The sequence below is a fragment of the Cherax quadricarinatus genome, chromosome 100 (assembly GCF_038502225.1).
Source record: "Cherax quadricarinatus isolate ZL_2023a chromosome 100, ASM3850222v1, whole genome shotgun sequence".
Taxonomy (NCBI): domain Eukaryota; kingdom Metazoa; phylum Arthropoda; class Malacostraca; order Decapoda; family Parastacidae; genus Cherax; species Cherax quadricarinatus.
The window spans coordinates 6,820,071-6,843,439 of record NC_091391.1 but is presented as its reverse complement, the minus strand read 5'-3'; the positions used below and the strand labels follow the sequence as shown (position 1 = coordinate 6,843,439).

At 38.5% G+C, this 23,369-nt stretch overlaps 2 protein-coding genes across 5 annotated transcripts in view; one reads left to right on the top strand and one right to left on the bottom strand.

Annotated features, from left to right (window-relative positions):
* Art4 (arginine methyltransferase 4) overlaps window positions 1-5,953 on the bottom strand; it is a 167,544-nt gene extending 161,591 nt beyond the window's left edge. For 3 of the 4 annotated variants that reach the window (XR_011390991.1, XM_070079630.1, XM_070079632.1), the window contains exon 1: window positions 5,802-5,953. Coding sequence is in view for 2 of the 4 variants with exons in the window: in XM_070079630.1 (XP_069935731.1) it covers window positions 5,802-5,940 (139 nt within the window). In the remaining 2 variants the exon portion in view is untranslated. The remainder of the gene's footprint in view (window positions 1-5,801) is intronic. The other variant, XM_070079631.1, reaches the window with a different exon arrangement.
* Window positions 5,954-6,216: 263 nt separating this feature from the next.
* Window positions 6,217-23,286, top strand: LOC128704707 (protein POLR1D). Its single transcript, XM_053799852.2, has 3 exons — window positions 6,217-7,461; window positions 11,248-11,378; window positions 15,621-23,286. The coding sequence occupies exons 1-3, from the start codon at window positions 7,436-7,438 to the stop codon at window positions 16,019-16,021; spliced, it is 558 nt and encodes a 185-aa protein (XP_053655827.1). The 5' UTR covers window positions 6,217-7,435; the 3' UTR covers window positions 16,022-23,286.
* Window positions 23,287-23,369: the final 83 nt, after the last annotated feature.

The window sequence follows — 23,369 nt, the reverse complement described above, 5'->3', positions numbered from 1 at the left end:
TGAATGCGTCATATTTTTTAGAAAAAAAAAAAAAAAATGTTCAACAGACACTGTCCAATTAAAACTAAACAGATCACAGCAATGAAACTCAACAGCCCATGGCTTACAAATACCATCTTCAAGTCCAATGACAAATAACATCAATATGAAGAACAGTTCATATTGAGTTTAGTACCTAAGTATCAGACCAATCGATATACGGCAGGACTTGCCACTATAATAAGGAAATCTAAACAATTTTATTATGCTAGCAAATTTAACAAAATGAAAGTTGATACGAAAAAGACCTGGAAAACCCTCTCTGAAACCTCGGGCTCTTGAAAACCATCCAAAAACAGAGATATAAACTTAACCAGATGAACCTCATACCCAGCCTCCAGACAGCCAATATACTAAATGATTTCTTCTCTACTACAGGATTAAAATTAGCTAGCAAACTCCCAATTTCAAATACTCAGGCTAGTGACTACCTTTCTGAAAATTTCCCAAATTCACTGTATCTAGTTCTAACTAATCCTACCCAAGTCTCACTTATAATAGTCACTGAAAAGCAAGGCAGGAAGCCTAAATAATTTGCTGCCACTAATGCACAATAATAGGAGGTCATGTGCTGTCACCCACTACTGCAACTCTGTTCAATAAATCAATGCAATGAAGTCTTCAACTTTTCCAACAATACTCAAGGTAGCAAGGGTTACCCCGAACCTCAAAGGTGGCAATCCATTAGTACTTAAAAAAAAAGGGGAGGGGTGCAATAGAAGTGGCTGATGTTGCAAAAGGAGTGAAAATTCTTGCTGTGAAAAGGTCACAGGTAATTGAAGATATGGAAAAACTTCTAAGTGTGGATTAATGAAAAACAGTTGGCCAGTGATGCCAAGTGTTTCTGAATAATTTGTGAGAAGGCAGAGCGGTTATATAATGATCTTAGGTGAGACACCCCATGAAAGTGGTGAAAGAGATGAATTTAAGGCAAGTAGGGGCTGGTTTGATAGGTTTAAAAAGAGGAGCGGGATTCATAGTGTAGGAAGGTATGGGGAGGCTGCCAGTGCTAACAGAGATGAGGCTGAAAATTTCGTTAAGGAATTTAAAACCTGCAGAGACATCAAGGGATTTATTCCTCAAGTATTTAATTGTGATGAAACCGGCCTCTTCTGGAAAACAATGCCTAACAGAACCTACATTATACAATAAGAAAAATCATTACCAAGACATATGTGCATGAAAGACAGGCTAACACTCTTATTGTGTGGTAATGCTAGTGGGGACTGCAAAATTAAACTGTTGCTTGTATACCACTCTAAAAATCCAAAGGGGTTTAAGAAAAACAATGTGATAAAAAGTAAACTCAGTGTGGAGGGCTAATAGTAAAGCTCGAGTAACAAGGCAGTTCCTCACTGAGGGGATACATGAAGTGTTTGCCCCATGTGTGAAGTTGTACCTTGCAGAAAAAACTTAACATTAAGGGCACTTCCGGTAATGGACAATGCTCCTGCTCACCCCACGGCCCCGTAGCCTGGCTGGTGACCCCATGGCCTGGCTGGCAAAGCTCTCGCTTCACATGTAGAGGGACCAGGTTCGATTCCAGGTGGGGTAGAAACATTTCGGAGCGTTTCCTTACACCTGTTGTCCTGTTTGCCTAGCAGCAAATAGGTACTTGGGTGTTAGTCGACCGGTGTAGGTCGAATCCTGGGGGACAAGATTGAGGACTCCAATGGAAATAAGACAGGTACCTCGATGACACACTGCCTCTTTTGGTTATCCTGGGTTGCTAACCCTCCGGGGTTAAAAAATCCGAACGAAATCTTATCTCGCCCTCCAGGTTTGGAGGAAAGTTTGGTGGATGAATGCAAGTTCATTAGTGAAGTGCTTGCTGCTTAACACCACTCCTCTAATACAACCCATGGACCAGCAGGTAATTTCCAATTTTAAGAAATTTTACATAAAAGCATTATTTAAAAGGTGCTTTGAAGTGACCTCTGAAACAGGTCACTTCGAAGAATAATGGAAAAACCATTTTAATATCCTGCAAAGTTTAAGGATAATAGACAAAGCCTGGGGAGAAATTTCTCTCAGGTCAATGAACTCTGCCTGGAAGGCAGATCCTACATGTACTGTTTGCAGACATAAAATAAATAAAATAAAATAGTGAAGGATACTGCTGCATAGTGTTACATCAAATGAAGATACCCAAGTGTTGCATCAAATAAAAATACCCAAGTATTGTATTAAGATACCCAAGTGTTGTATTAAGATACCCAAGTGTTGTATTAAGATACCCAAGTGTTGTATTAAGATACCCAAGTAGGCTTCAAATACAGTTAACCAATTACTATATTAAAGACACACATGGTCTGTATCAGGCAGATACCCAACTGCTAAATTAAACATACCCAAGTGTTGAACAAATAAAAGATACCAAGTGTTGCACAAATAAACCCAAGTGTTGCACAAATAAGGAAACCCAAGTGTTGCACAAATAAGGAAACCCAAGTGTTGCACAAATAAGGAAACCCAAGTGTTGCACAAATAAGGAAACCCAAGTGTTGCACAAATAAGGAAACCCAAGTGTTGCACAAATAAGGATACCCAAGTGTTGCACAAATAAGGATACCCAAGTGTTGCACAAATAAGGATACCCAAGTGTTGCACAAATAAGGATACCCAAGTGTTGCACAAATAAGGATACCCAAGTGTTGCACAAATAAGGAAACCCAAGTGTTGCACAAATCAGGATACCCAAGTGTTGCACAAATAAGGAAACCCAAGTGTTGCACAAATAAGGAAACCCAAGTGTTGCACAAATAAGGATACCCAAGTGTTGCACAAATAAAAGATACCAAGTGTTGCACCAATAAACCCAAGTGTTGCACAAATAAGGATACCCAAGTGTTGAACAAATAAGGAAACCCAAGTGTTGCACAAATAAGGATACCCAAGTGTTGAACAAATAAGGAAACCCAAGTGTTGCACAAATAAGGAAACCCAAGTGTTGCACAAATAAGGAAACCCAAGTGTTGCACAAATAAGGATACCCAAGTGTTGCACAAACAAGGATACCCAAGTGTTGCACAAACAAGGAAACCCAAGTGTTGCACAAATAAAAGATACCAAGTGTTGCACAAATAAGGAAACCCAAGTGTTGCACAAATAAGGAAACCCAAGTGTTGCACAAATAAAAGATACCAAGTGTTGCACAAATAAAAGATACCAAGTGTTGCACAAATAAAAGATACCAAGTGTTGCACACATGTCATGTCAACCTCTCAGGGTATATATGAAGGCTGAGAGTTTTGTTTGTTACTTTAAGCCCCTAACTCCTGGTAGTCCCGTGGCTCAGTTGGCAACACACTCGCCTCACAAAATGAGTGTCTGTGGTTCAATCCCCGGCATGGGTGGAAACGTTGGGCGCATCTCCTTACATCTCTTACCCTTGTTCACCTGGCAGTCAGTAGGTACCTGGGTATCACACATGCTGCTAGTGTTCACCTAGCAGTAAGCAGGTACCTGGGACTTACACCCACTACCAGTGTTCTCCTAGTAGAAAGTAGGTACCTGAATCTTACAACCAATACCAGTGTTCACCTAGCAGTAAGTAGGTACCTGAATCTTACACCCAATACCAGTGTTCACCTAGCAGTAAGTAGGTACCTGAATCTTACACCCAATACCAGTGTTCAACTACCAGTAAGTAGGTACCTGAATCTTACACCCACTACCAGTGTTCACCTACCAGTAAGTAGGTACCTGAATCTTACACCCACTACCAGTGTTCACCTACGAGTAAGTAGGTACCAGAATCTTACACCCACGACCAGTGTTCACCTACGAGTAAGTAGGTACCTGAATCTTACACCTGCTACCAGTGTTCACCTAGCAGTAAGTAGGTACCTGAATCTTACACCCACTACCAGTATTCACCTAGCAGTAAGTAGGTACCTGAATCTTACACCCACTACCAGTGTTCACCTAGCAGTATGTAGGTACCTGAATCTTACACCCACTACCAGTGTTCACCTAGCAGTAAGTAGGTACCTGTCTCTTACACCCACTACCAGTGTCCACCTAGCAGTAAGTAGGTACCTGTATCTTACACCCAATACCAGTGTTCACCTAGCAGTAAGTAGGTACCTGAATCTTACACCCAATACCAGTGTTCACCTAGCAGTAAGTAGGTACCTGGGTGTTAGTGGACTGGTGTGGGTGGCATCCTGGGTGTTAGTGGACTGGTGTGGGTGGCATCCTGGGTGTTAGTGGACTGGTGTGGGTCGCATCCTGGGTGTTAGTGGACTGGTGTGGGTCACATCCTGGGTGTTAGTGGACTGGTGTGGGTCACATCCTGGGTGTTAGTGGACTGGTGTGGGTCACATCCTGGGTGTTAGTGGACTGGTGTGGGTCACATCCTGGGTGTTAGTGGACTTGTGTGGGTCACATCCTGGGTGTTAGTGGACTGGTGTGGGTCACATCCTGGGTGTTAGTGGACTGGTGTGGGTCACATCCTGGGTGTTAGTGGACTGGTGTGGGTCACATCCTGGGTGTTAGTGGACTGGTGTGGGTCACATCCTGGGTGTTAGTGGACTGGTGTGGGTCACATCCTGGGTGTTAGTGGACTGGTGTGGGTCACATCCTGGGTGTTAGTGGACTGGTGTGGGTCACATCCTGGGTGTTAGTGGACTGGTGTGGGTCACATCCTGGGTGTTAGTGGACTGGTGTGGGTCACATCCTGGGTGTTAGTGGACTGGTGTGGGTCACATCCTGGGTGTTAGTGGACTGGTGTGGGTCACATCCTGGGTGTTAGTGGACTGGTGTGGGTCACATCCTGGGTGTTAGTGGACTGGTGTGGGTCACATCCTGGGTGTTAGTGGACTGGTGTGGGTCGCATCCTGGGTGTTAGTGGACTGGTGTGGGTCGCATCCTGGGTGTTAGTGGACTGGTGTGGGTCGCATCCTGGGTGTTAGTGGACTGGTGTGGGTCACATCCTGGGTGTTAGTGGACTGGTGTGGGTCACATCCTGGGTGTTAGTGGACTGGTGTGGGTCACATCCTGGGTGTTGGGTGTTAGTGGACTGGTGTGGGTCACATCCTGGGTGTTAGTGGACTGGTGTGGGCCGCATCCTGGGTGTTAGTGGACTGGTGTGGGCCGCATCCTGGGTGTTAGTGGACTGGTGTGGGTCACATCCTAGGTGTTAGTGGACTGGTGTGGGTCACATCCTGGGTGTTAGTGGACTGGTGTGGGTCACATCCTGGGTGTTAGTGGACTGGTGTGGGTCACATCCTGGGTGTTAGTGGACTGGTGTGGGTCACATCCTGGGTGTTAGTGGACTGGTGTGGGTCACATCCTGGGTGTTAGTGGACTGGTGTGGGTGGCATCCTGGGTGTTAGTGGACTGGTGTGGGTCACATCCTGGGTGTTAGTGGACTGGTGTGGGTCACATCCTGGGTGTTAGTGGACTGGTGTGGGTCACATTAACCCCCGTGGGAAGCCGCCCCTCGTGGACGAAGCACTGGCTTCCCTGGGTTACTCTGAGTGGCTTACAAACCCCCGGGTTTAAAAAAACCACCAGAAAAATTATCTTCCCGGTCGTTAGGTGCTAAACCACAGGAAAACAGAAAAAAAATCCTCAGGAAGATACAAAACTACGATTACTCACTAGTACAAAACTACCAACTTAACAACACTAATATAACTCTCCATATTATTAAAAATTATCAATAATTTCCCCAACAAAACAACAAGTTTATGGTTGAAATAATTAAACCGCAGGTTTAATGGCACTATGAAATAAACCATTACATTGAAAATTACCTCGTTTAATTTTGCAGGCTAATCCGTGAGGATCATGTTCAAGTTTTAAAGTAACAGGTTCCCCATATTTGTTTGTTTTGGTGCCTTCCTCGTGCCAAATATACACTGTGACCTTCTCGAACACCCGACACGACGCCATTTTTCCTTCAACTTTAATGGCGTTACTTTTATCAAATCCTAAACAAAATATTATTAATTTCTTTACTTATATTACTTTAATTTGCCACCAAAAAATCATGAATCCCTTCATATTTAATATGTATATTAACTTACGATGCATATTTAATGGTAAATGCGTAAAAAACTGTATTATTGAGTAATATGAAAGATGTATAACGGGTAGACTCGTTTGGTTCAAAGCTTCAAAATATACAAAGACGCAACAAAATAGACTTAGCTAGTGTATGAGCTTAGTTGTTTACCCTCCCAGCTGGCTGTTAGACGTTACTCAGGGGAATATTACTCTCTTGTTGTGTTACAGCTCCTGGGCTCTGTATTGTGCCTGCTTGATGCTACGTTCATGACCTGCTGAACGTACACTGACTACGGACGTTACTGAACGTACACTAACTACAGACATTACGTACACTGGTAGTTACCACACTAACTACGGACATTACGTACACTGGTAGTTACTACACAGTAACTACGGACATTACGTACACTGGTAGTTACCACACTAACTACGGACATTACATACACTGGTAGTTACTACACAGTAACTACGGACATTACGTACACTGGTAGTTACTACACTAACTACGGACATTACATACACTGGTAGTTACTACACAGTAACTACGGACATTACGTACACTGGTAGTTACTACACTAACTACGGACATTACATACACTGGTAGTTACTACACAGTAACTACGGACATTACGTACACTGGTAGTTACTACACTAACTACGGACATTACGTACACTGGTAGTTACTACACAGTAACTACGGACATTACGTACACTGGTAGTTACTACACTAACTACGGACATTACGTACACTGGTAGTTACTACACTAACTACGGACATTACGTACACTGGTAGTTACTACAGTAACTACGGACATTACGTACACTGGTAGTTACTACACACTAACTACAGACATAACGCCATACAACATCCACATTTTCTGCACAAACCGTCATATTGCAGTCGGAATTAAGTGGTCAACAAACTGTCGTAGATCCTCCAATCAATAAAGTGCTAAACCTACAAGGGTAGATCCTCCAAACAACACAAACTTCAGCAGCTGCCGTGGCGGAGTGCGAACGTTCTCGTCTTCCCTCCGTTACTCTCCCAGATCTGGGTCAATTTCCGCTGGACTTCAGGAAGCGGGACTCGTGCGTCACGTACCGTCACTGTCGTTCAACAACAACCCCACACCGCCATCCCCATAGCTGACAAATTCCTCTGTTCCCCGGGACACTCGCCCTCATGCACCGCCAACTGGTCTTGCTGCGGTTTAGGGGTGGCATCCATCTCCCCTAATTAGGAATTTTTGTTCCCGTATCCGTTCTTGAACTTCCCGTTTGTATTCTCACGGGAACTTTGTTACCTTCCTGATTCCCACACAGCTTTGGGCACGGCTTCGGATTCGTGTTTCTCTTCTCGTGCTCACCAGACAGAGAAATGCTAACAGATGATGAGTTATCTAGGTAAGACCCTTTAAAACACTCGTTTCCACGTCTAAGTTCATCTTCCTTATAAACTTACCAGACTAAACCCAAATTAATTTCTAAGAGGTTTTGTACCGAATCAAACTCAAGTTCGTGAACTGAGTGTCATCTAATGTACGTAGTAATACCTTGGATTGCGTGCAGCCAGGTTGATCAGGCCCTGATCCACCATGAGGCCTGGTCACAGACCGGGCCGCGGGGGCGTTGACCCCCTGAACTCCAGGTATAACGATGTATGTTAAAATAAAGTTGTATTGTAAGGTAATTGGTGCTGTTAGGTAAAAGTATATTTGAGAAATTTAGTATAACTTAGTTTCTGTCTAAACCTTAAGGGTTTAGCACTTCATTATAATAATAATAATATTATAATCAAAAAGTTCATTATAATAAGTGCAAATAATTTCTCTCTCCAGGACAATGTTGTATGAACCCTATGGGTTTAGTGCTTAGTTTTGATTGTAATAATAATCTCTCTCCAGGAGCTTTATCAAGCCAACAGCAACATTACGAGGATATAGAGATACATAGTAATATATATGCATCTGGAAAGTACTCGAGGGTCTGGTCCCAAATCTTCACACTTCCATAGCATACTGGAGCGACGGATATGGACGGAAGTGCAAAATAAACCCAGTGAAAAGCAAGGGTGCGGTGGGCACAAGAAGAGAACACTTTATCAACATTCGTCATTCGTGGCTCCAGATTCAACTTCTTGCCAGAAATTATCGAAAGCATTGCTGGAACAAGCGTAGAAGTCTTTAAGGTAAAACCGTATGAGTATCTTCACCAGGTCTCAGGTCAGCCAGGCTGTGATCGATATGTGGGTCAGTGGGCCTCCAGCAGCAACAGCCTGGTTGACCAGGCAAGCACCAGATGAGCCTGACCCATGGCCGGGCTCCGGGAGTAGAAACTCACAAAACTCACCAAAGGTATATCAGAGATAAAGGTACAGAAGATATGTAATGTTTGTTTAGGCTTGATCAAGCTCCTGGAGAAAATTCTAACAAATACGTACGTGTAACTACAAAAACGGCTTAATAACATGTGACTCAAAAAAAGATTTGCTTAAAGCAATTGATAAGAAACATGAATCTGAATTTAATGAAGAGTAGAGTTAGCCGTTGCATGTCTCAAGTAACTGTTTGACATTTTGACGATTGAGTACAATGTCCGTCAGATGTGATAGATATTGTATATATGAGGCCAGGACTATAAGTATGCCATACAGATGTAATTTGTATGTTATTACCATTTAGAACAGCAGTAACTAATAGATTTGTAAAACTATTATTATTACATTCATGGGGGAGCAGTAAACCCATAGGGGTCATACAATGCCTTGAAAAATGGAAGGCATTCAGGCTTGACTCAAGGAGTTGGAGCATTGGCCCAGTTCCCTTGATCAAGAGCCCCTCACCAACATTAAGGAACCTCCTTTGAGGGGTATTATAATGGAGAAGTGCTAAACCCATAGGGCCAAACAGCATCTGGGAAATGAGTAAGATGGTCCTCCCTTTATCTACTCCAATTTAACTGTCAGCCTTCAGCAGCCTTGTCTCTGGATTATACTTTGGCAATAGACACAGATAAATTGGTTTAAAAAGACACAAACACGGTCGTATTTATTAGAGAATATTTTGGTCCTGGGTCCTTGATCAAGGTCCCAGGACCAAAACATTGTCTAATAAATATGTCTTAATGTTTGCTCACATACCTTTTAAACCAACCCTTTCTGTGAACCCTGCCATTTCTACCCTCATCCTGAAAACAGTTTCAAGGAAGCCTACCAGGGAAAAAAATACTCGGCCCCGCATTAACCCAGACAAAAACAAAACTTCATTTCTTTGTGTATTATTATTATTATTATAAAGAAAGCGCTAAACTGACAAGGGTATTTCTTTGTGTAGTATACAAAGTGTAGTTTACATATAATAAAATATTGTTAAGCACAAAGAAAGCCACTAGCATGCATGTGCATCTCAGGCCTCGCAAAGCAGCACTGCATGGAGCCGGCTGGTCTGTCACACCAAATATGTACAGCACCAATTTTCTGTACAGTGTGTGTGCATATCTCACATGTTTTAATTTATTGTAGATGAAAGCTAAGGAGCTTATTATCTTCTGTAAAATGTTTTCTTATAATCAAGTCTAAGGGACTGAATACCTTCAAAATATACACATAGCACATTACTATAAATAATCTACCTATCATGGACCAGTAAGCCTACTACAGTGCTCCTCTGTTTATGCTTTTGTGTATATTTCACTATAATATACATTCTTCTCTACTGCTTGCTGTATAGCCCTTGTGGCTTAGCGCTTCTTTTTGATTATAATAATAATAATTCTCTACTGCTTATATATTGTGCTACCACCAGGTAGGATCTGCCAGACTTGAAGAAGCTGCTGTGCAGGTGAAACATTGTCTAAATTTTCCAATTACTGCTATTGTGTATAATCTACAGCTTTTAAGTATTCCCAAACCAATTATATATATTGCAATTTGCAACTAGCTAAAATATTATGGTTCACAAAATCTCAATAATATAATTGCAAACAAACCACAGAACTGGTGGTACTCGAATCCATGGTGAGTGTGTCTTAAAACTCCAGGCCAGTGAGTAAGCAACTGGCCATGGGATCATACCCCACCCATTCTGTGGAGAGAGTGCAATGGACAAGTGAAGTAGCAGCAGCAGCAACAACACACTCAATAAGAGGCATTCTTGAGCTTCCCCAGCATTCGGGCCTCTGCCCAAAGCTGGGGTGAGGCTTGAAAAGGATCCTGTAGTGCTTGCTGCTTTTGCACCTGACATTGTCTGCTGCTGTACAGCTGCCACATCCTTCGAACCCTGTGTGGGCAGGGTTTGTGGCGGTCCAAGGCCCGTAGCTTCTCCCTCCGATCCCCATGGGGGCGGGGAATAGGGCTAGGCCTGAGGATAATTAGTCCCAGAAGACGAGGAGGTACTTGTACCTTCTCCCATGGGAGACATTGGCTTGAGACACTCCCTCGACAGGGCCGGGCTGGGCGATTATACCAGCAAATCTAGAACAGAACCCATTCTGTCATTTGTTAGCTTAAACATTATTTAAAGGTGTCCAAGTAAAATATATAATAAATTGATGTAAATTCTAAAATGTTGCTGATAAGAGAATTTTAATCATTTTTTTCCTTTTTTCATCTAATACTACCCCTACCCCCTTTAATTTAAATTTTGAGTTAGCGATACTTTTTTTTTTCTTCCCCAAACCATTTCTTTATGCAGTGCTGTATAACCCTTGTGGGTTTAGTGCTTAGCTTTGATGATAATTTATTCTTCATGGAGAAGTGAAAAAGAATTATTCCTCTGTAAGCCATGCATGTCATAAGAGGCAACTAAAATGCCCGGAGCAAGGGGCTGGTAACCCCTTCTGTATAAATTACTAAATAGAAAAAGATTTTTGCTCTTCTTTTTGGATCACCTTACTTTGGTAGGATATGGCTGGTTTGTTAAAAAAAAAAAATGATCTCTACAAATGAAACTCATCCTTTGTTAGAAACACAGCAGGATAGAATCTTGGTCCCATAGTTATTACATGTCATAAAAAGGAACTAGGAATGCTGAGAAATTATTGGTTACCCCTGTTTTTCTGCACGTTTTTCCCTCTGAGAAAAACATGTGGGTTGCTCTGCCATGGTAGGAAATGGCTAATGCATTATAAACATTATTAATAACATGTATTACTTAAAACATTTGCGCTAATCCATTACAATGCCCATTCTAGGTTGGCTGAACAGGCAATACTGAAGGAAGCCAAAAGAGGTGCTCAGAGAGCAGAGATCTCGGGTCCATCTGGATGGCTTAAATGCAGACTACCTTCCACAAACAAGACTTTCCTTCACAATACTCTTGTTGGTATGTTAGTCATTTAATATGCACACAAATAACCCCACATATAGGAGAAAGACACTTAAGACGACGCTTCGGTCCACATCGGACCAAAACATTGTCGTAAGTTTTTCTCCAATGTGCAGGTTATTTGTATATTGTTCCAGCTATGGTATTGTGATTTTTTATTCTTCATGTAATATGTAATTAATGATGAACACTGTTGTTTATTTAGCTTTGTATCTTCTTATCATTTTGGGGAATAAAACCTTGTAATTTTAATTAAAGCATAAGATGGTAGTGTATACAATAATATTCATCATCTGGTACTGAATCTGTAATGTTAAATTCATGACAAATATGTACATATATTAGTGGATTACAGTAAAAGTGAATTTGATACCGTAATTATTACCTGACTTAAAAAAGTATTACATTTAAAATGTATAAAAGTAATGAATCAGCATTTTCGATCAAGATTATAACTTCATTTGACTTTACAGATTATGTCTTCTCGTTTTATATTTTAAAAGAAATTATAGATACTAAATTGTTGCAAAACCTGGAATAGGATACCGACACATGGTTAGCCCCTTGACTGTCGCAACCCCCAATCCTGCGGTGTCTCCTGGTGTCGCAAAATTTCAAAATAAAAACAAAATTATTTTTTCTTATGAAATGATAGAGAATCTTTTCCCGATTGTAATGATACCACAAAAACAAAATTTGATGGAAAACTGATGGAATTACACTCTTGCAAAGTTAGCGACCTCGGCAATATTTACAAATCGGCGATTTCGCCCACTTTGAGCCCTATTTTCAGCTAATTCCATTGTTCAGTCGACCAAACTCATAGCTATTTCTTTAGAACTCCATTTTTTCTATCGAGTGAGTACAAGAAACTGCCCATTTACCAATTTCAACTACCCAATAACGTGGTCAGAAATTTGCAATTTGGCCAATTTCACGAAAATTAAAAAATATGACAATTTCAAAATAAGGTCTAGAATGAACAGTGCAGACATTCCTGGCTCTAAAATAACATTTTCTTTGTTCATCAGTCATGTCTCCAGGCCCCTTCGATGTTACTCTTGCTCTCTATTTTGAATTTTTATTCAAATAAAAAATAGAAGATTTACTGTTATGCAGACTACTGCAATATTGTAATAATTGTATAAATAATGACTGCATATTAGAATGGCTAGTTGGACATTTATTGGACAATGACATCATTTGTTTACTTTTGAACATCAGCAAAAATCAAACTCCCCTATTTTGAGCTCCATTTCCAGGTTCTTTTTATAGTAAAATCAATCAAAATCAACTCTACTTCTATAATATGTTTTCCATTCTATCAATTGAGACCAAGAAAACGAGAATACAACCATAAATACTATACGAAAATAGACCACAAAGTTGGCATTTTAATAAAAAAACGGTCGGAGTTTTTTTTTTCTCATTATGCACTGCGTGCTCCAGGATTTTTTTTATATGGTGCACACTGACCACACAGACCCATTCTCTCATATGTGGGCCTACGAGCTTTCTCCTGCTTGATTTGAAGCCGCTAGAATTTATGAGTATATATACGTCAAACACGGTTCCTCGTAAGACGTATATATACGACCAAAACAGTCAAAGGGTTAAAGACACATGTTTGTTAATGTGTCAATGTACTAAATTGTATTTTTCTTTGAACCCATTAATATATGTCACCTACAATATATCGCAACCCCTTATAGTACTGTTTTCCCCCCTCAAAATATGTTTGTTGATGCTGGTGAAAAGCTCTTGATGCAAGGATTGGATAGGTTGAGGCAGTGATCGAAGAAGTGCAAGATGCAGTTTAATGTAAACAAATGTAAAGTTCGAAGCCTGGGAAAAAGAGAATAACCACAGCATTTGTAAACTTAATAATGTAGATCTCAATCACTCCAAATGCAAAAAAAAATTAGGAGTTCTGGTTAATAGTAATCCAAAGTCAAGACAACAGTGCATAAAGCTAATAAAGCTAATAGAATTAATGGCTTTATATCAAGAAGTATAAATAATGACAGTCGTCCGGTTATACTTCAACTCTATAATTCATTGGTTAGGCCTAATTTAAATTATGCTGTGCAGCTCTGGTCACCATATTACAGAATGGACATAAATGTGCTGAAAAACATAGAGAGAGAATGACAAAGCTGATCCCATGTATCAGAAATCTTCCTACAAGGATAGACTGAGGGTACTGAATCTGCACTCTAAAAAGGGGGATATGATTGAAGGAGGGGTGTTAATGTTGCAGTTTTATAAACTAGTGTAAAGCACCCTTCTGGCAAGACAGTCATGAGTGAATGATTATGAAAGTTTTTCTTTTTTGGGCCACCCTGCCTTGGTGGGAATCGACCGATGTGTTACTTAAAAAAAAAAGATTTAGGTGTATAAATGAAAGACAGGCATAAATAAAGGGGATATAAATAACATGCTAAAAATATCAAACCAAGACAGGACTTGCAGTAATGTGTTCGAGTTGGAAAAAATTATATTCAGAAAGGATATAGGAAAACATTGGTTTGGTACAAGAGTTGTGGATGAGTGGAACACACTCAAGTAGCACCATTGAAGCAAAAACCTTGGGAACCTTTAAATATAGGTTAGACAAATACATAAGTGGATGTGAGTTGAGCATGCCTAACATGGGCCAATATGCCTGCTACAATGCTCCTCCTTTCTTATACTATTCTTAAAACTGTTGTCCATGGTTTAGCTTCAATGACAAAATATTTGACTGACAGTCAAGGCTAAATTAAGGAGCAAGCCAGCCAGGCAGTTGCCTGGGACACTGACTTATAAGGGTCACCAAAAACATGAAAGCCAGAAAAAAATTTTTTTAACCCTTAACCCTTTCAGGGTCCAAGGCCCAAATCTGGAGTCACGCACCAGTGTCCAAGAATTTTCAAAAAAAAAATTTGTTATTTTTTCTTATGAAATCGTAGAGAATCTTTTTGTGAAGGTAATAAAACAAAAAGTACGAAATTTGGTGGAAAATTGACGAAATTATGCTCTCGCGAATTTTGATGTGTCAGCGATATTTACGAATCGGTGATTTTGCCGACTTTGACTCGTATTTTAGGCCAATTACATTATTCCAATCAACCAAATTCTTAGCTATTTCACTAGTATTACTTCTATTCTATCGATTGAGCACAAGAAATCGCCAAGTCAACTGTTTCAACTACAAAATAAAGTGATCGGAAATTGTTAATTTGGCCAATTTAACACAAAGTTCAAAATATTCCAATTTCAAAATAGGGTCCAGAATAAACAATGTAGGCATTCCTGGCACTAAACTAACATTTCCTCTGTTCATTAGTTATGTTTTGAGGCTATAAATAAATTCCATTTTGATTTTTTATTCACATAATGAATTTTTATTCAGACCTAAAAATAGAAGATTTACTGTTATGCAATACTGTAATAATTGTATAAATATCATCACCATATTTGTGAATGTATATTAGACCCACCAGCTGGCGTGTATTAGACGTGTGAGGTCGTTTGTTTACTCTTGAATATCGGCAAAAATTTAACATTTCCGCTACTTTGAGCTCAGTTTCAAGCCATTTCCAGTGCTAAAACCAATCAAAATCATCTCTATTTCTGTAATATGTCTTCCATTCTATCAAATGAGACCAAGAAATCGCAAATACAACTATAAAAAACATACGAAAAAACACTGCAAAGTTGCTGTTTTAATCGAAAAATCATGATTTCAGTTTTTTTCTCTCATTATACACAGTGTGCTGCAGGATCTGTTTTATGTGGTGCACACATACCACATAGATGTATTCTCTCATATCTAGGCCCAAATGTACCACTCACAGTTTATCAGAGTGAGCTGAGCTCATGGCGTAGATCTACGGTTTGGACACTCACCGTAAAGCCGTAGATCTACGGGACGGACCCTGAAAGGGTTAAACGGTCCAAACAGATTGATGTTCAAATTCGTATTGCTACAAAAGTAGATCTACTTTTTTTACATATTTTCAAATATAACAAAAAAAAATGTAGATAAAAGTTTTTTTTACACGTTTTCAAATGTAAAACAAAAAAGAATATCTACATTTTTTTACATACTTTCGGATGTTGAAAAAACGTATATATACGTTTGGACCGTTTAAGGGTTAAAATACACCAATAACTTGTAGAATATGTACCTTTATTTCAGCATAATTTACTGTTCAGAAGTTTTCTGCAAGATCAGTATTTTTTTTCTAATTGCAGGAACTTTGGCTGCCAACCGTGCTAAAGAGAAGCAAGATAGAAACCGCATTGAAGACGGGAAACGCAAACGACAAATGGAGGAGAAGGAAAAAAATACATACAAGAGGCTGTATATTCGCTCAAGTACAAAGGCAAAGACTAGCCTGCCAGTCAAAAATGGAGAATCCTCTGTAGAGGGTTATAAAATTTGCAAAAAGGATTGCAAAAAGACAAATGTTCAAAGTGACAAGATCATAATGTGGAATGAAACAGGTCTAGAACTGAAAAACTGTAATAATCAATTAACTCTTGGAAAGAAATCGAACTTGCTTAATAAAAAGGGCATTAAGAAAAATAATTCAAATTTATTGCAAAGAAGTATAAATTTTATATCTAGCTCTAATCAAGATAACATTGACTGAAAAAAAATAGTATTTCTTTATTACTGTATAAGAGTTTTATTAACTGTTCTAATACAATACGTATTTTGTATTTTATGTATTAAGGACTATGTTGATAAAATTTTCTAAATGTATTTTGTCTAACTTATTTGTATACATGTTTACCAACATTTAAACCCATTTAATGTTATTAGCCAATAGAAACACTCCCATGGGATAGCAAAAGGAAGGATTCCTTATTCTGTGGTTGTTCACCTTGGTTTAACTACTCAAACCAGTGACATTTGCTGGTCTCACTATTTTCTCCACTATCCTTATAATAAATAATATTTTTTCATGGTTAGGAAACACGATGCATTTCCCAGTGTGGGTCTTTGTCATGTGACCCACAATTTTTTTCATGTTTTTTTTTTGCTTGTTCTTACCAAGGATGGTCTTCAGTCTTCTTATTGTTTTCACATTAATAACTAAACCAACATGTGCTGTAATTCTTTAAACGGTTCTCATGTTTTTTTACTACCAAGCAGTTAGTGTTTGGGATTCTTCAGGGAATGGCATCTTCAGCCTGTGAAACATTTGTTTAAGATTCATGACAACTGTGAGGTCACCAGGTTTAGTCCTTGATGAAGGACTCATGATCCAAGGAACTGGAACTACCCTCCCATTGGATCAAACTTTATAGCCCCATTTTCAAGGTGCTGTTCAACTAATAGCTGTGTGTTCTCCCCAAGAATGTTACTTGCCAGGCTGAGGCCATATTGCTGAAAGTTGTGTCCCTTCCCTAACAGTGTTATGGTGCTTCATTAAGCTGATTATCATGAAAACTAAGTGTTTAACCCACAAGGGTCATACAGTGCTGCTTCATGAAGCTGAAATATTGCTAGAAACACCCACAGTAATAGTTCAAATTACACTTGTTGCCATTTGTTTTTGGAATTTTGGTTTGTGCCTTGGTTTAAATACCCATGAAAGTGAGCAGCTCCTGATTCAAGGAATTGGACTTATCTTCCCTTATTTTACCTTCTGTTTCCTAGGCATTATATAACCACTTTGGGTTTAGCCCTTCCCCTCTGATTACAGTAAATAAAATAAAATATAAATGAACTGAAAATTTTGGTAATTTTAGTTACAGTACTCGAGAATTAAATGCAGTATCATAAATCTCAGTTAATTCTACTTATGGGTTCAGCACGTCCTAAATTAAAACTACAGCAGTTGAATGACTGATTGTGAATATGTTTCGTATTTTTTTTTTTTGGGGTTGCCCTACCTTTATGGGAGACAGCCGGTGTATTAAAAAAAAAAATAACATGGGCAACATGTATAATCATTAAATACTAGAAAGCAGAGAGAGCAAATAATAGCTACAGTATTATTCTGAAAACTGCAATCAGTTGTAGATTGTATAGGGAGAAGTGCGCTGGAAACTGACCCAGCAACCTCATGCAAGACCATCCATACAAATTAGGCCATAGTATATGAAATGTAAATCTGATACTGTTCTTAGACATAGATTATGAAGGCCCCACTAATCTAAATGACACCAGACAGACTTCCTGGATATACACCACAGATTTTTTTTTTAAACACATTGGTTGTTTTCCACCAAGGTTTGGTGGCCAAAAAAAAAGAAGAAATACTTCAACCATCATTCACTCCATCACTGTAAATCATAAAAACCACTTGCCTCCACTCACTCCCATCTAACACACACTCATACACTTGCTGGACATCCATAAAATTAGATTTTCACCCTTGTAATAAAGTTGGTAGAATTACCAACAATATGTAAAGTAAAAGGACACAAGTGCAACTAATGTGACATTTTTATTGTGGCAACGTTTCACTCTCCAGGAGCTTGACAAATCTCCTGGAGAGCGAAACGTTGCCACAATAAAAATGTCACATTAGTTGCACTTGTGTCCTTTTACTTTACAGTTTCACCCTTGGGAAATCAACAAATTATATAAACAGAATACGTATACACAATTTGCTGTTCATGATATTGTGAAATTTCTATTTCAGTCAAATTCAATAACAGCAGGAATATATAAAAATGTCAGAACCATTTCTCTACCTCTACCCCTTTCAGTTATCATGACACAGCTAGTGGGACTATTGGGGCTAAACTCCCCCCATCCCCCCTTCCCAAACAAATGCATAAATGTCTTCCTAATTTGGTCAATTACTGGCTCATTTTCATTATTATATCGAGCAACAGTCACAAAAGCACATTAGTTTGAGAAATTTCACGTACATACTGAAAAGAATGTTTTTAAAAATTATTTCTTTGATTTTTGAGTGCCCCCCACAATCCTTACAGAAATCCTGGGTAAAGCCATAGGGGAACAATAAAACCCATAGGGACAATCCAATACATTGGGAATGGGAGGTTAATTAGGTTCAATCCAAGAAGAGGATAGGTGCATTACCTTGGATCAAGAGCCCATCACCAGCATCAAGATATCTTTGAGGGGTGGGAGGATGTTGTCTCTTTCAAGGTAACATTTTGTGAGCAGTCTCTTATTTTCCTGCTGTACGGCATAAAATATTTAGCATTGCATGACTCGTCTTGCTAAGAGTATCTTGATCATTTTAAAGTGGCTTCAGTAACCCTGAACTTGTTAATATAATGGAAATTATTTAGATCATGTTAAATATGCTGATAAATAAATAACAATTGGTTACACTTACCTCTATAGAATATTGAAGCCAGAAAGACAGTGCTTGTCCCTTCAAAATTGATTTATGATTATCTGTGTGTGTTTGCAAAGACTAAGCTCCAGCTCTTGGTCTTCCTGTTAACTTTATATGGACTGACATGAATAGGTCTACTTCTGAACCCCTGTATGCAGCTCACTTTCACTCATTTTTTCACTTTATTCTTCTTACTTTCCATTTTTTTTTTTTAGGCACATGGATTGTCTCCCACTAAGGAAGGGTGACCCCAAATAGGAAACACATTTACTATCAATCATTCATTATCACTTGCCAGAAATATGCAATATCACAGTTCAAATAACCTGTACTAGAATATCCTTACCTTTCCTTCAGCTGTATAGTCCTTGTGGCTTAGCGCTTCTTTTTGATTATAATAATAATAATCACCTTTCCTTCAGTGTATGCACTGCATTTCCCACCTCCAACTAATCCTTTTCCTATGATTTCCTTCATAAATGTTGCTGTGCTCACACTGAACAGCACAGCAAGCCTCTGCTCACAGTTGCCTCTGCTCACAGTTGCCTCTGCTCACAGTTGCCTCTACTCAATCCAATCTAACATGCTCACACTAGCCTATGTTGTGCATTCAAATCACACATTCAAGCTTCAGTATTTTCGTACATTTCCCTTTTTGCCACCACTGAAAAACTTTCTTTCCATGGATGCCTTGACACACAATACATACCCCATTCCCCTTGTCACTTCTGTAAGTCATCTTGTTAAAAAAAAAAAAAACACACATTTGCCAAGATATTCACTTCACAATGTATAAATATGGTACATTCACTTCCTCCATACCCCCTTTCTCTTATTTAATGTCCAGTCTTTCATTAGTTAGACATTCCCTTGCTCTTTTCTGTGTTCACTTTTGATTTCCTTTTACATGCCCTTCCAAACTCCTTAAACAACCTCTGCAGCTTTTCTTCAGCCTCTCAAAAGTAGTGTTATCAGCATAGAGCAACACTAACAGATTCTTTATCTTTGAAAAACAATGCCTCTTTCCACAACTAGTATTTACTTCTTTTATAACCCCATCTATATGTATTAAACAACCATAATGATATCATAGTTCCCTAACTACAAGCAACTTTTCCTGGAAAATACAGGAGATTCCATTGCTACTACATTCCCTAACCAAAGCTGCATTCTCATAAAAACTCATTACTCTACTTTTAATAACCTTCCAGTTACCACTGTTACATGGAAGACGTTCTTCCTAATATCCCTGTAACTCATTTGGGTAATATCCAACAATGCCTCTCATTCTTGTTTGATCTCTAGTATAGACTATCCTTGTCTACCCTCTCCCTAACACTTCGTCCCAAACTTGTGGAATCAAGTGGTGAAACGGTCCAAGGCATCAACCAAGTAATAGGAGCAAGCATTTGAATCCTTTACGCTGGCTCATAATAAAGTACTTTATACCAGACCTCTTTGTCCCTACAGTGACATAAAGCATAATTCTCACAGTCTTTCTCTGTTGCTTATTGCCCTAAGCTTCAGCACCAGTCGTCGTGCTATCTTTTGTACTTAAATTTCATTTTTTCTTTTTTTTTTTCTACTGAGGGTTCCACTGACACTACTCAAGAATGGGTGGCACATATGAAGTAAAAGGTGTTTTGAATCTGAATGAGCCTTCGTTAGGATCCTGAATGTCACTTACATTTGCAAGTGTAGATTGTGCAGTTGTTATTTTGTTTATATGCAGCTTAGGAGACAGCTTTGATGTATTGGCATTGTATGAGTTACATGGCTTTAGTACATTGTTGTGAATACAGGAGGGCCCCCACTTATACAGCAGGGCTAACACTGTAAAGCAAAAATAGCTGTTAAGTGAATCAGCCTCTAACTTTCAAATGCATACAAAAGTCTGATAACATGTTTACACTATCATATATTGAGCAATAGAACTAGGCCTAAAAGATGTATATACAGCACACACATTACTTATCTTAAAATTTTTCATCCTTAGTTCTTAGCAAAAGGTGAATATATTTATTGTAGGAAGACTGAATAAATATTGAACAGGTATAATTGAGGGGGTAGTGGCTATCGCATAGGACTTTTTTTTTTTTTTTTTTTTTTACCTAATTCTATTTGCATGTGCTTCCCCTTTCCCCTCAGATACTCCGCTTTGGTGTTCCTTTCCCATCTTTTTAGCTTTTTTTTTTTTAACCTTGCTTTAGCCAGGGTCACTTCCAAGTAACTATCATGAAATCTGTCCAGGTGTTTTTTACAACCTCCCTTCATCCTCATCAATTTACTCTCTCAATATTTTGGTGTTTTAATTGTTTACTGAATGCTCTTTGGGTCAAATCAGAATCACCTGCAGAAATGTCTTATTGCAAAACACACCTAACATTTTTAGGGGCTAGTAACCCCTTCTCCTGTATATTTTACTAAATTTAAAAAAGAGAAACTTTTGTTTTTCTTTTTGGATCACCCTGCCTTGGTGGGATGTGGCCAATTTCTTGAAAGAAGAACTAGCATTTTCCTATATATATTTTTATAAAACTACGAATGATTAAACACATTAAGCACTAAATTTTTGTTTTGAAATGTAATTTTAACCCTTAAACTGTCCAAACGTAGATCTACGTTCACGTTCGTAGCGCTCCGAATGTAGATCTACCTTTTTTTTTTTTTACATTTGAAAGCATATAAAATAAAACGTAGATCTACATTCGGAACGCTACGCACATGAACGTAGAGCTACGTTTGGACAATTTAAGGGTTAAGCACAGTAATAAGTACATGTGTACAGTTAGCAGTCAAGACAGAAATTATTTCCTCCTGTGAAGCAATCTTTGTCCAGTTTAAAGAGGATAATTATTTGGATAGATTGTGAATAAATGTAGGATTGTTTGTGCACCAATAACAGTTATATGAATCACAAATAGTAAGCTATTGTTCATGGTGTGACTGTATTGCAAATGCAATTGAAAAAGTGCATCCAAAATTAAATAGTATATATTATGAAGGCCTTTCCACATATTCTATTTAGGATTCAATTTTTTCAGTGGCATTTACAAAAACTCACACTAAATAGAGGAGCTTAATAAAAGAGCTTACTGTAATGTCATGCTTTGTACATGTGTCAAACTTTTTTTTTTTTAATGTTGCCATAACTAAATTATCAGACATCTCCAAAGGGGATACACACACATATGTATGCACAAAAACACATTCACAAGTATAAATATGTACACCTACATAAATAAATGCATATATGCATTTGTATCCATATGCATGCATGCATATACACAAGTATACATCTGTATACAAATAGTTGAATACATATTTACACAAGCATACATATGCATACTTATGTGCACAGACATAAGTCCTATACTGTATATATAAAACATGCATAACAACATAATCAGTTACTGTACATTATTATATTTGTGCATATATTCACATGTACATGTATATTTATATATTTTGCTGCATTAGAATTTATGACTGTCCTGGACTATTCTTTTTGTAGTCGTGGAAGTAAAGGGAGAGGTGGGATACAGGGATACCTTTCTCCGATCATGTAGCAATCGAAAAATGTCTAGTGTCATGTGCTTTCTTCCCAACGAATATATTGATATGCAATGCTTGTTTTTAAAGATTTTATCCACGTAATTTACTTTTTAGTCTCAGTTTTCAATCCCAAAGCCGAGAAATTGTCTGGTCGTGTGTTGCTAGTCATGCCAAGTTATCAAAGATTGGATAAAGGAAGACGACTGCTACCTGGCAGATATTGGCTATTATAGTGTGAATTGTACAATATTAACTTTATTTTGCAGTGGAGAGATTTTGTAGTGAATATGGTAAAAAAAGTAACCTAACGAAAACCACTAAATCTATAATAACATAACGTTACTTAACCTTACTCTGCCATGGTAAATATGCATCTTTTACGTTCAACCAGGTCAGTGACATGACTCAGTACTAAGTGTTGATCAGCTCAGGTGTGCTACACAACCACATGTACAAATTTTACTAATACAGGCATACCTCACTAATACGGCACTTTTCAATTATATTCATGTATTTTCTTATTTTCGGCGCTAGCTGTGCTCTTAAGATAATTTTTCCAATTGTTTTTATTATTTTCACCTTTGCATTTTTTTTAGGCCTAGTGGTATTGCACACTTAATGATGGTGTAAACATGCTTTTGGGTTTATGTATGCACTGGCAAGCGAAAATAATGCTATAATTCACTTCAAGGCAATATTCGCTTTATGGAGGTGGTCTAGAACCTAACTTGCTGTATTAGTGAGGTGTGCTTGTAGTATCTCCTAAACTAAATTGTGCAAGAAATATTTCCTTATTTTGTGATGTATATAGGTTGTGTGTAATGTCAAATGCAAACCAATGGCTGAGTTCTGCTAAGTAGTAGTCTGTAACTACTGAGCGAACCAAAGACTTATTGTAGCCTTTTTTTGTGAATGTATAATAATATTGTATCTCAGGTCCTCTTCGTAGATAATGGAAACATTAATTGTCATCTTGTAATGTATAGAAGCGTAAAATTTGATATATTTTAATTAAAAGTGTTTTTTGTTACTTGTGTAAGACTGATTAATATCCATTGGGAACAGGGAGGAAGGAGTCTTTCTATTTTACAGTGGACCCTCGCCCAATGATGGCATC

What these genes read in the sequence shown, in the direction of transcription:
- LOC128704707 (XM_053799852.2), top strand. Translation starts at nt 7,436, where the DNA reads ATGCTAACAGATGATGAGTTATCTAG. An exon ending in ACAGATGATGAGTTATCTAG is followed by an intron (nt 7,462 to 11,247) that starts GTAAGACCCTTT and finishes TGCCCATTCTAG; the next exon opens with GTTGGCTGAACAGGCAATAC. An exon ending in CCTTCACAATACTCTTGTTG is followed by an intron (nt 11,379 to 15,620) that starts GTATGTTAGTCA and finishes TTCTAATTGCAG; the next exon opens with GAACTTTGGCTGCCAACCGT.